Here is a 13722-nt window from a genome sequence, read left to right as displayed (position 1 = left end):
TGAGATCTTGGCTCACTGCAACCTCTGCCTCCCAGGTTCAAGCTATTCTCCTGCCTCAGACTTCTGAGTAGCTGACATTATAGGCACCTGCCACCATGCCTGGATAATTTTTTTTTTTTTTTTTTTTTTGCATTTTTAGTAGAGATGGGCCTTCATCATGTTGGACAGGCTGGTCTCGAACTCCTGACCTCTGGTGATCCGCCCGCCACGGCCTCCCAAAGCGTTGGCATAACAGGTGTGAGCACTGCACCCAGCCAAAATGCAGATTCTTATTCAGCAGATCAGGAGTGGGGCCCCAGATTCTACATTTGAAAGTTCCCAGGTGATGACAGTGTTGCTAGTCCAAGGAAAACAAGCATGTGGATACCCATTCACTCATTTATTGAACAGATGTTTATTGAGTGCCTGCCATGTGCCAGGTGTTATTCTACACATAGAAGATACAACAGTGGAAGGGAGGATAGTTTAACACTCTCAGATTGAAAGCCTGTAAGTATTTATTCAATATTTATATAGTTGAGGTGAATAGCAACTTATAGTCTACTAGTTAAAATTGTACAGTTGAGCCACATGATATGCACATTCAACTTTTGTATTTTTATCTGACTTTCATGTTTTCCAATGAGTTTTTGTTTTGTAGTTTCTTCTTTCTTCATGAGATATGTGTTTGTGTGTGTACCACTTCTTGGGTGATAGATTATGGGGTTAAACTTAGATAAAATCACTCTTAGTAGATACCACTATGTTGTACGTTATTTAGTTTTAGAATTTAAGGAGGTAACTGTGACCCCCAGCTTCAGGCAGCCATCAAATGACTGGTCTCATCATTAGTTTTACTGCTTGTAGTGGCACCATGCAACTTGGGCATGTGATTTAAAAAATGCTGAAAAGAGATAGGTCAGTCCAGGCAAGGAGTGTTTTAAAATATCCACTCAAGGAAACAGTCTACCTCAGTTATGTAGAAACATGAGTTAACCAGTACCTTATTTCTGGTTTTCTCCAGTGATGTTTTAGTACTTCTTACAGATGATGGTCTAATCAAATGTCCAATTGGCCAGTGACACATAAAGCTATGCGTTTACTAAATCTCATTTCTTTTCCTTCCTCTGGGTGAAAAAAGGACTGCATTTCCCAGCCTCCTTTGCCATATATCTGCCCTAAGACTGGTTTCAGGCCAATGGTACATGGGTCAAAATGATGTGAGCCAACCTCAGGCTAGGTGTTTAAAAATGCTGTGTGACCTTGACCATTTCCTCCACCATTAAGATCTTGGAGGGCAAAGGGTGAGATGGCAGGACTGCAACATGAGAGGGGCTCAGATATGGAGTCACTGGCTGGATAAATTTCCCCGAGAGTCACCTGATGTGTCTCAAATTTAGCATAGGTGAAAAGCTTTGTGGTATGAAGTCACTGACATTGGGGTTTGTTTGTTACTATGGCATAAGCAATCTGCCTAATAGATGTTCTGACTGTCGAGCTAGGGCCTACCACATTGTGTCACACCTAATTGCCATGTAAATATTTTCCCAGACGAATGAATTAGATTAACTTTTACTAAATCTCTACCATAAGATTCTAGTCCTGACTTCAACTGAATGTACTAAAAATTTAGTTTATAAGTTAAAAGTAGGTGGAGCATAGGAGGAATTTAGTAAAGATTTGCTGAATGAAAGAAGACAAAAATGATAAATTTTCACACTCAGCCTCCTGGAAGGGATTTTTAAATTGTTCGTTTTTAGAATGCAGGTAGTAGGTAGGTAGGGAGTTAGGCAGACATGACCAGGGCAAGACAGGTCCCCCCTCCAGGAATGTCAGGCAACCATCAAGTGATGGTCAGGGGGTTGTTCAACTGTCTCTCTAAAGTAATAACTGGTTGCAGCCAACGCCAGGGAGAGACAGTCTTCCAATAGATAGAAAACACCTGGGCCAGGAGCGGTGGTTCACACCTGTAGTCCCAACATTTTGCGAGGCCAAGGTGGGTGGATCATTTGAGGTCAGGAGTCTGAGACCAGTCTGGCCAACATGGCGAAACACATTGTCTACTGAAAATACAAAAATTAGCTAGGTGTGGTGGTGTGCACTTGTAATCCCAGCTACTCAAGAGGCTGACGCAAGAGAATCGCTTGAACCCACGAAGTGGAGGTTGCAGTGAGCCGAGATTGTGCCACTGCACTCCAGCCTGGGTGACAGAGTGAGACTCCATCTCAAAACAAAACAAAACAAAACAAAACAAAACAAAACAAAACAACCTAAACCTCCACCCCCCAAAAAAACACCTGAAGCTAATGACCAGTGGCTTCCCCATAAGATCTCAGGAGTGGGGCGAGTGGGCTCATGCATGCATGCTAAGAGGCAAAATGGCGAAGTTTAACTGCTGTGTGGTCTTCTTCTAGGAACACTTAACTGGCAAGGGACAAATGCCTCAAGTGAACATGCCTACAACTTCAGTAAACACACTGCGCATGTGGCCCCTCCCAAGTGCTGGCAGGCCACTGCGCATGTGCACAGCCCATCCCAAGGGAAGAATCAGAGAAAAGAAGACCCAGAACCATGCCAATGTATAAAACCCTAAGTCAAGAGTTGATCAAGGCACTTGGATCTCTCAAGTTGCCCACTTGGCCCTCTTTGAAGTTTACTTCCTTTCATTCCTGCTCCATAAGTTTTTCATAAAGTTTCACTCTTGCTCTAAAACTTACCTCAGTCTCTCCCTGTTCCTTAAACCTACATCTGCTCCTCAGCTGAATTCTTTCCCTCCAAGGAGGCAAGGATTGAATTTGCTACAGACCTGTATGGATTCACCACCAGTAACAAGAATAAAGTATCAAAATTAAACATGCTTATTAGGCTGGGCACCATGGCTCATGCCTGTAATCCCAGCACTTTGGGAGGCCGAGGTGGGTGGATCACCTGAGGCCAGGAATTCAAGGCCAGCCTGGCCAACATGGTGAAACCCTGTCTCTACTAAAAATACAAAATTAGCCGGGTGTGGTGGCATGCACCTGTAATCTCAGCTACTTGGGAGGCTGACGCAGGAGAATCACTTGAACCTAGGAGGCGGAGGCTGCAGTGAACTGAGATCACGCCATTGCAATCCAGCCTGGGCAAAAACAGCAAAACTTCATCTCAAAAACAAAACAAAACAAAACAAAACAAAACAAAACAAAACAAAAAAACTCATTAAAAAGGTTTTGGAAAATGTTTGAGAAAAATAGAAAAACATTTTTCCTCCTCTAAAACTATAATTTACATTTTTGTGTGTTTTTCAGGCTTCTTGTTTCTATTAGATTATTGTGATTGCACTCTAGATGTTCTGGCCTGCTGTTTTCCATGTTATTACATAGTCTTCACAAGCATAATTTGTAATGGTTGATGTTATAATACATCTAGGGAATAAGTTATTTCATCCTTTTTCTCTTTTGAATGTTTAGGTCATTACCAATTTTTCATTTTCATGTATGATGCTATGATAGACCTATGTGTATAGTAAGATTTTCTGTATTTAGAATAACGGCCTTGAGGTATATCTGAAAAAAAAAAAACTTTTTAATAATCCAAAAATCTCAGGCTAAAACCAACTCCATTCAGATTAGGACTTTGCATTGGTTTAAGAGTATGCTTTCTAATCCAGTGCTCAACCCTGAATTAGGTCTTCAAGTTCAGCTTCATCATTGGTGTGATTCTATAAAACACTTATGCTCACCATATGACATGTACACTTAAAGATAGGCCGAATATAAATATTTAAAAAATCAGTTTCTCAAAGCACAGTATCTAATGTAATGATGTAACTGCCTAATCATCATACACGTCCCCCTGCCACCAAACCCTTGAGAATTATGAGCCACACACACACACACACACATCTGGCCAAGATACAGATGTACAAAAAAAGATCTCTCTGGATCCTGAGGTTATCATGGAGCAGTTCAGCAAAATGTGGTTGCAATAAGAAATAAGGACACCTCTAACCTGGTTATCTCTCTTTTTAGAGCAGGAAAAAAGAACTAAGTCACTTGTTGCCCATTCCCAGTTCACTAAATCAGTGGCAAAACAGAAATGACTGTATTGCACCTTGTCTGATGTTTCCTGGAAGTAACAATAAGCTGCCAATAGAGACTCAACTGTGGTTGTGGTGTGCTTGAACTATCTCTGGTTGTGATGTGAAATCCCTGATTTTAGATACTCATCCTCTCACTCATGGCATGACTTTAGGTAATTATTTTTTTTTGAGTCATGTATCTTTCATTTGTAAAACGGGATCATTGTAACAAAGGGTGCCTCACAATATGGTGGTGAGAATTTGATATGATAATGGGTAAGAAGCTGCCTTATAAACTGTCATGGTCTGTACAAGATATATTTGCTGTTTCTCCTTTACTTTTTCTATCTCCTCCAAAACCAGGGCTGCTCTTGGTTGGTTAGGTTAATTCACAGTGTGCTTTGGAAGATGTTACACCTTCCTCATTCCAACAAATCACCTTGCAGGGCTCAGCGGGGAAAGATGTTGACCTGAAGCTTCCTCTGCAGAGCGCCCTTCACCTCCTTGTTGCGGAGGCTATAGATGAAGGGATTGAGCATGGGAATTATGATGGTGTAGAAGACAGACACTACTTGGCCATTGGTATTGTTAGTAGATCCATGGGGCTGAACGTAGGTGAAAACCACGGTACCATAGAAAATAGCAATGGCCAGAAAGTGGGAGGCACAAGTGGAGAGGGCCTTCTCCCTCCCTGCTACTGAGCGCATCCTCCCAATGGCCACCAAGACCAAGCAGTAGGAGGTGAGAATGACTGCAGCTGGCAGAAGGGTGACCAGAGCAGAAAAGACATAGAGGACCACTCTTGCTGTGGCTGTGTTGGCACAAGCTAGGTGGAGAAGGGGTAGTACGTCACAGTAGTAGTGTGTTAGCTGGTTGGGCCCACAGAAAGGCAGGGCAAAGACATTTCCAGTCTGGATAGCAGAGTTGGCTCCACCGAATGCATAGGAAGCAGCTATCAGCAGGAGACAGGTCCCCCTGGTCATGATAGAACTATAATGGAGGGGTTGGCAGACGGCCATGAAGCGATCATAGGCCATGGAGGCCAGCAGGAAGCTCTCAGCTGTCACATGCACTACAAAGAAGGCGAGCTGGACCACACAGCCCTCAAAAGAGATGGACTTGTCAGAGACCAGGAAGTTGACCAAGAGCTTAGGTGTGACCACAGAAGAGTAACAAATATCAAGAAAAGAGAGGACCCCGAGGAAGAAATACATTGGGCTTTGGAGATGGGAGTCTGTGAAGATGAGTGCCATCATTCCCAAGTTGCCCACCACTGTTATGGCATAGATGAGCAGGATGGCTCCGAAGAGAAGCTCCTGGAGGTCTGGATAATTGGAGAATCCCTGCAAGATGAACTTGGTGACTGGGGTGTGGTTGCCACTGGCAAGGGCTAGTTCTCCAGGTGTCATCTGCAGAGTTTACAATTGGCAATCACTCAAACAGTATTACTTGAGCATATCTACTTCTGTGCAAGATACAATGAGGAAGAACACTGTTTTAATCTGTTTTGTGTTGTTATTAAGGAATATCTGAAACTGGGTAATTTATAAAGAAAAGAGATTTCTTTGTCTCCTGGTTCTGCAGGCTGTGCAAGCATGGCACCAGCGTCTGTTCTGGTCAGGAACTCAGGAGGCTTTTACTCGTGATGGAAGGTGAAGGGGGAGCAGGCCTGTCACATGGCGAGAAAGGGAGCACAAGAGAGGGCAGGAGGTGCCAGCCTCCTTTAAACAACCAGCTCTTGTGTGAACTGACAGAGCAAGAATTCACTCATTACCATGGAGGGAGCAGTAAGACATTCACGAGGGATCTTCCCGCATGACCCAAATACCTCCCACCAGGCCTCACCTCCAACAGTGGGGAGACGTGGAGGGGACAAACATCTAAACTACAGCATTCTTCCCCTGGCCCCCCAAATCTCATGTTCTTTTCCCCTTGCAAAACAGTCATGCCTTCCCAATAGTCCTCCAAAGTCTTAATTGTACCAGCATCAGCTGAAAAGTCCAAAGTCCAAAGTCTCATCTGAGACTCCAGGCAAGTTCCTTCCACCTATGAGCCTGTAAAATAAAAAAACATGTTACTTACTTCTAAGATACATTAGTGGTACAGGCACTGGGTAAACATTTCATTACACGAGGGAGAAATTGGTCAAAAGAAAGGGGCAACAAGCCTCACACAAGTCCAAAACCCAGCAAGGCAGACATTAAATCTTAAAGCTCCACAGTCATCCTTGACTCCATGTCCTGCATCCTGGGCACACTGGTGAAAGGGGTGGGCTCCCAAGGCCTTGGGAAGCTCCACCTCTGTGGCTTTGCTGGGTGTGGCCCACATGGCTGCTCTCGTGGGTTAAAATGGCTTTTCCATGCTGGATTTGCAAGCTGCTAGTGGCTCATCCTGGGATCCGGAGGGCAGTGGCTCTGTTCCTGCAGCTCCACTGGGCAGTGCCCTGGTGGGGACTTTGTATGGGGGCTCCACCAACATCTTTCCCCTCAGTACTGCCCTAGTAAAGGCTCTCTGTGGGGGAACTGCCCCTACAGGAGGCATCTGCCTGGGCACCTAGGCTTTTCCATACATCTTTTGAAATCTAGATAGAAGCTTCCAAGCCTCCTTCACTCTTGCACTCTGCACACCTGCAGGCTTAACACCACATGGAAACCACCAAGGCTTATGGCTTGTGCCCTCTAGAATGGTGGCCTGAGCTGAACCTGGGGCCCTTTGAAACACGGCTGTAGCTGTAGCATCTGGGATTAGGGGAGCAGCGTCCTGAGGCTGAGCAGGGCACCTGCAAGGACTAGGGCCTTGCTCCTGAAACCATTCCCCCCACCCCTCCAGGCCTCTGGGCCTGTGATAGAAGATGCTGCCTCAAAGATTTCTGAAATGGCTTAAAAGCCTTTTTCCCATTGCCTTGGATATGAGCACTTGCCTCCCTTGTACTCATGCAAATCTCTCTAGCAAATGGTTGCTCCACAGCCCTCTTGGATTCTCCTGAAAACGCTTTTCTCTTCTCTGCCACATGCCCAGGTTGTGATTCTTCAAATTTTTATACTGCGCTAACATTTTAGTAAGTTTCAGATTTAAGTCATTCCTTTGCCCCAATATGTGATCATAGGCTTTTAGAAGCAGTCACTCCACATCTTGAATGCTTTGCTACTTAGAAATTTTTTCCACCTGATACCCTAAGTCATCATCATTTTTCTTTTTCTTTGAGACAGGGTCTCACTCTGTTACTCAGGCTGGATTGCAGTGGCACTGATCATGGCTCACTGCAGCCTCGACCTCCTAGGCTCAAGAGATCCTCCCACCTCAGCCTCCTAAGTTGTTGGGACTACAGGCATGTGCCACCATGCCTGGCTAATTTTTACATTTTTTCTAGAGACAGGGTCTCACTATGTTACCCAGGCTATTCTCAAACTCTTGGGCTCAAGCAGTCCTCCTGCCTTGGCCTCCCAAGGTGCTGGGATTACAGATGTGAGCCACTGCACCCAGTTCCCTAGGTCATCATTCTTAAATTCAACCTTCCACAAATCTCTAGGGCATGAACACAAGGCAGCCAAGCTCTTTGCAAAGGCATAACAAGGGTGACCTTTACTGCGGTTTCCAATAAATTTCTCATTTCCCTCTGAGACCTCGTCAGTCTGGCCTTTACTGTCCATATTTCTATTAACATTTTGATCACAACAATTAACCAGTCTCTAAGAAGTTCCAAACTCTCCCTCACCTTCCAGTCTTCTTCTGAGCCCTGCCAACTCTTCTAGCCTCTGTTCATTACCCAGTTCCAAAGCCACTTCCATATTTTCAGGTATCTTTATAGCAGCATTCCACTTCTCAGTACCAATTTTCTGTGAGTCTATTCTGCATTGCTATAAAGGAATATCTAAGACTAGGTAATTTATAAACAAAAGTGGCTTATTTGGCTCATGATTCTGTAGGTTGAAAAGCATAGCCCCAGCATCTGTTCTGGTCAGGACTTCAGGAAGCTTTTACTCATGGAGGAAGGGGAAGGGGGAGCAGGTGTGTTACACAGCAACACAGCAAGCAAGAGAGAATGGGGAGGAGGTGCCAGGTCCTTTAAACAACCAGCTCTTGTATGAACTAACAGAGCAGGAACTCACTCATTAACTGTGGGGACAGCACCAGGACATTCGTGAGGGATCTGCCCCTAAGACACAAACACCTGCCACTAGCCTCCACCTCCAACACCTTGGACCACATTTCAACATGAGATTTGGTGGGGACAAACATCCAAACTATATCAAACACCAAGTTAAGTATAAGCCTCCTTCTACAAGAAGCCAAAAAAGGGATTTTATAGGCATTCTAAAGTTAGTTGCTTTTTCTTTTATTTTTTTCATGTCTCAGTTATTTATTAATCAGTGTAATGTCCAACGCAGTACACCAACATGATTTCATGTTTGTGGAGGAGAAATATTTCCTGGTTAAGAGGAAAGGTGTGTGGATGGCATCTAGAAGATCCTAATTCTAAGCAGCTTTACAGTGAAGCATTTCATTCGGAAATCTGGGCCTTCTTTCTTCAGTTTGCTGTAATCCACATTCACTGAGTAGGACTTGTATTGATCATTGGGACTCAGTTTGTTCCAGGGTTCTGGGTTATTCTTTCTGGCCCAACTAACATCTAGACTGAAAATGCCAGACACAAGACATACCATGCTGCTCCAGTATTCCCAGCTCCAATAAATATGAAGCAGGATATCAAACTCAGGTGCTTCTTGGTCTGACTGAGGGTCTGGTGGGGCATGTCTGCAGCGGAAGCCTCTGATTCGAAAGGAGAGAACAGGCCTAGCTAACAGCCTCCGGACTATGCAGCATCTCTATTTACTTTTTCAATACTTAGTTATCGAATTATATCTTCGTGTGGTATTCTGGAAGTTTGCATATGCTGGTGAGATGCCTTCTCATAAGATTCAGCATGCGTTAGAAGCATGTATTTCTCGGCTGGGTGTGGTGGCTCATGCCTGTAATCCCAGCACTTTGAGAGGCCAAGGCTGATGAACAACTTGAGGTCAGGAGTTGGAGACCAGCCAGGCTAACATAGTGAAATCTTGTTTCTACAAAAAATACAAAAATTAGCTGGGCGTGGTGGTGTGTGCCTATAATCCCAGCTACTCGGGAGGCTGAGGCAGGAGAATCACTTGAACCCGGGAGGTGAAGGTTGTAGTGAGCTGAGATCAAGCCACTGCTCTCCAGCCTGGGCGACAGAGCAAGACTCCATCTCAAAAAAGAAAAAAAGAAAGAAAGAAAAAATAATGCATTTCTTTTCAAAAGTGGGAGAAGGGCAATCGTGAAGGGGGAGTTGAGAGAGAGTCCAGCATTCTCATCACAGAGGTGTTCTCAAGCCTGTCAGTTTTAGGAAAGCATAGATATGGACATCGAGGTCCTGGAAACTGGTGCCCTTAAGATGGTCTTGCCTGTGAACCCTTTGAAGAGTCTTCACTTACCCTCAGGGCTACCAACCCTCGTTTGAAGACTGTGGCCTTAGAAGAACTAGCCAGCTACTGAAACCTCCAGGACCTTGCCTCTGCCCTTGCTGCCTCTCCTCCCTCTCTCCCAGAGATGGGCTTGTGATTATGTGACTGTAGGAGAATTCAGGAAACATTCTAGGCCCTTCACAGAATGGCCTTCTATTTACTGGAAAGGTCAGAATATGTGATCTCGAAAGTCAGGGTCCTGGTGGTGTGGCAGAATCCTATCCATGATTCAGCTTTGTCGTTCAACCTAGCACAGTCAGCCTCCTGGCCTGTGCCCCAGTTTCTCCACCCAGATGCCTCGTGAATCATTTACACTTTTTCTTTTCTACCTTTCTTAGGGGTTTCCTTCTGTTCAAATCTAAATGTCCATGAGTCTCTGATCTACAGTGAATATTATTGCTTTCATTTTTCTCTGATAGGATGACAGCCCAGTTCCTTAGGCACACACATTCACAAAGTCATACTCAGCATTATTATTATTTTAAAAAGTTTTTTTTTTTTTGAGACAGTCTCGCTCTGTCACCCAGACTGGAGTGCAGTGGCATGATCTTGGCTCACTGCAACCTCTGCCTCCTGGGCTCAAGCAATTCTCCTGCCTCAGCCTCCTGAGTAGCTGGAATTACGGGCACCTGCCACTATGCCTGGCTAATTTTTGTATTTTTAGTAGAGACAGGGTTTCACCATGTTGGTCAGTCTGGTCTTGCATTGCTGATACAGGTAATCCTCCCACCTTGGCCTCCCAAAGTGCTGGGATAACAGGCATGAGTCACCACGCCCAGCCATATTTTTAGGCTGAGTTCCTGGAATCCAGCAAATAATGTTTCTTGTTTACCTTCCCAATCCCTCTCTTCCACCATCTTCCCATGGCCCAGGACTGCATTGCCTCCTAATCCTCCACTGCTCCCATCTCAACTCCCAGATGGCCATTTGATTCCTTCAGCGGCACACCTATCAATAATTCTCAATTATTTGTGACCGTGGCAACAGCCTTCCAGGTGTACTTTGAGGTTCTCAAGTGTAGAGTATTTCCAGGTTTCCTCTATCATCCCTCCAGGTCTCCTCTATCATTCCTCCAGGTCTCCTCTATCACCTCTCCAGGTCTCTTCTATCACCTCTCCAGGTTTCCTCTATCATCTCTCCAGGTCTCCTCGATCATCCCTCCAGGTCTCCTCTATCATCCCTCCAGGTCTCCTCTATCATCCCTCCAGGTCTCCTCTATCATCCCTCCAGGTTTCTTCGATCATCCCTCCAGGTTTCCTCTATCATCTCTCCAGGTCTCTTCGATCATCCCTCCAGGTTTCCTCTATCATCTCTCCAGGTCTCCTCCATCAACCCTCCATGTTTCCTCTATCATCCCTCCAGGTTTCCTCTATCATCTCTCCAGGTCTCCTCCATCAACCCTCCCAGCTTCCTCTATAATCCTGCAATGCCATCCCTCAGTCCCTCCAGTAAGACTTCCCTTTCCCCAGTGAATCCTCGTTTTGTGTGCTGTTGTCATCTGGCAGTGGATTTTTACTCACACACGTGTTTAGAATTGTGTAACAGGGTCTGTCAATGTTTCGAAGTCTGTCTTCCCTCCTGCATGGTGTTGTTTTGCTTCCCTATCATAACTTCTGAGAGCAGAGGCTGTTTTAAGCTATATCACAAGCTGTCAGTGACTATTTGAACAACAACTATAATCCGAAAATATTTGAAAAATTGCAGTTGTTCAAAAGTGTTTAAGCAATTACGGTTGTTCAAAGTAAACAATAGCATAAGATACAGCTGTGACCATTTAAGATGTTAAAATTTTGTCAAGAGACACACTTGTTCCCACGAAAACGAGTAAAGTTGGGTGGAGCGCACTCTGCAGCAGGAACCCATTGAGGGAAGGGTGATTGCAGCTTGGGGTGCTCTGGGGAGGCTTCAGGACCAGGAGGCATGGGGCTGAACCTTGAGGAATGAGAAAGGTGTTGCTAGTTGAAGGAGATGGGGAAGTGGGATAACCTGGAGCTGGGAATTAACCTCAGTAAACTTTTACCAGGCAAAAGGTGCATTGGAAGCGGTCAGGAAACTTGGCAGAGTTACTTAACCTCTTTGAACCTCAGTTTCTGGGAAGATTGAAAGACAACGTGTGTCAATGTTGTACTCAGCACACTTCTGGAAACAGGGTAAGTACTTGATAATATACTAACTTTCACCAAGTTAGATTATACGTACCTGATGAATGGGGAGCTGGAAAACATTGCTCAAGACGCTTGAATACCGTGGGATCTCAGGAAATGCCTAAAGGCTGACAGAGTAAGGGATGGGGTGGCTGTAGATTTGGGGGGAAGGGAAGAGGAAGAGAACAGGCAACCTCAGCCTTCTGAATCAGCTCTGGTGAAACTCAGTAGAATTTGCGATAGAAAAATACCAACCTTAGATGGTGCTCCTCAGCCTGATATACCTCAGGATGGGGGGGGGGGGGAATTCAAGATCCTCTCAGGCCAGCCACGTGGGGGTAGTTCTGGGACTCCCTTCCACTCCAGCCTGTATCTTCAGTTTCTCCTCTCTAAAGCTGTTCCTGGGGTAGCCACACATTCAGACTTGATAAGACACACAGCTCAGGCAAACAGAATGTGGCATTCAGGACTGAAGCTACGGATGCATCTTGGTCCTGCCCAGAGCTTATAAAGCTGGCTTCATCTCCTCTTGATCCCTGGTGGCTCTGGAGGCTTAGAGCTCCGGGAGGTCCTTGAAACACCACCTCCCTACCTGGGAGGTTCAGGCCTCAGGGAAGAAGAGATTATCCCTCCCTCTAGATTTTGGGCATTTGTTTTGGTCTTGAGGCACAGGGGGGTTACAGCGGTTAGGGTCTCCTTGAGGAGATGGAGTTTGTCATTCTATTTTTTTTTTTTTTTTTTAGACAGGATCTCCCTATGTTGTCCCCCAGGCTGGTTTCAAACTCCTGGGCTCAAGCTATTCCCCTGCCTCATTCTCCCAAAGTGCTGGGATTACAGGCTTGAGTCATGATGCCTGGCCATTGTCATTCCATTCTTGGCAGTAGAAAGGCTCAGCATGAGCAGGTAGGAGACTTCCTGCCTCCTCCTTGGATTCTGAAGTCTGAATGAGGGAAAGTCATCTTGTCCCTTGGGAGTTTACAGGAACCTGGGGGACAGTTTATGTAGTTTTTGACTAAATGACCCAAGGGGCCTTTGCTGAACATGGAGCATCTGTTGTGGGCCTCAATACTGATCAAACAAATTGGGGACACTGAGTTCAGAGGTTGGTGAAGAGCTGGGCGTGGTCTAGGGTTAGGGTCAGAGTTAGGGGTAAGTCCCTTTTCGCGTTATAAACTTTCATTACTGTTTCCCAAGTCTGGGTCCCGGCTGTGACGGAGCACTGAGGACAGCTGGAAGCACACTAGGGCAGGGACTCTGGGGCCCTGCCAGGAAGCTATCTAGGAAGCCTAGAGAGCTTCTGGGGACTCACTGGAGGAGGCACTAGGGGCCTTGTTAATGCAATGGGTAGTTTATTTATATTAGCAATTAAAAAATATATTTTAAAAAAATGCTGCGGGCATGGTGGCTCACGCCTGTATTCCCAGCACTTTGAGATGCCGAGGTGGGCAGATCACCTGAGGTCGGGAGTTCAAGACCAGCCTGACCAACATGGAGAAACCCCATCTCCCGTGAAAATACAAAATTAGCTGGGTGTGGTGGCGCATGCCTGTAGTCCCAGCTACTCAGGAGGCTGAGGCAGGAGAATCGTTTGAACCCAGGAGGCAGAGATTGTGGTGATCTGAGATTGTGCCATTGCACTCCAGCATGGGCAACAAGAGTGAAACTCCGTGTCTGAAAAGAAAAAAAAAAAAAAAATGCAAACCAAGGAAAAACAAGACAAAAAATAAAAAAATAAAAAGATGATATTTCCAGAAATGAAGCTAACTTCTAAGCACAGGAAATGCTGATGGGCATAAGGAGGAGCCAAGGGATTTGTTACCAGGAGCGAACACACACTGATCATCTCCCAGTTGTCACTTATCTCCTTTTCTCCCTCTCTGACTGCGCTTTGTGGCGGGAGGAGTGGGTTCCTCCCTACCCCTGTGTCAGCTGACTCTGCTGTCATGAGACTGCGTCTCAAGGAGCTCAGCTGAGACTACTGGAGTGCGGGTGGTTATGGTTCTGTGAATCATGGATTGTTCCAGCTAAAGAGAATTACAGAGCATCCCGTCCAGCA

The 13722-nt window shown here is 45.5% G+C and overlaps 1 protein-coding gene and 1 pseudogene across 1 annotated transcript; both read right to left on the bottom strand.

Annotated features, from left to right (window-relative positions):
* Positions 1–4488: 4488 nt before the first annotated feature.
* On the bottom strand, positions 4489–5448 carry LOC104677693 (olfactory receptor 146-like). Its single transcript, XM_010382813.1, has one exon. It carries the CDS (start codon positions 5446–5448, stop codon positions 4489–4491), a length of 960 nt encoding a protein of 319 aa, XP_010381115.1.
* Positions 5449–8499: 3051 nt separating this feature from the next.
* On the bottom strand, positions 8500–8792 carry LOC115893628 (annotated as a pseudogene).
* Between the last annotated feature and the right edge of the window lie 4930 nt (positions 8793–13722).

Source organism: Rhinopithecus roxellana, chromosome 15 (assembly GCF_007565055.1).
Source record: "Rhinopithecus roxellana isolate Shanxi Qingling chromosome 15, ASM756505v1, whole genome shotgun sequence".
NCBI lineage: Eukaryota > Metazoa > Chordata > Mammalia > Primates > Cercopithecidae > Rhinopithecus > Rhinopithecus roxellana.
This window is presented reverse-complemented; position numbering and strand designations above follow the sequence as displayed.

Bases quoted from the DNA above. Each gene is read 5' to 3' on its own strand.
- LOC104677693 (XM_010382813.1), bottom strand. From the start codon at position 5,448: ATGACACCTGGAGAACTAGCCCTTGCCAGTGGCAACCACACCCCAGTC.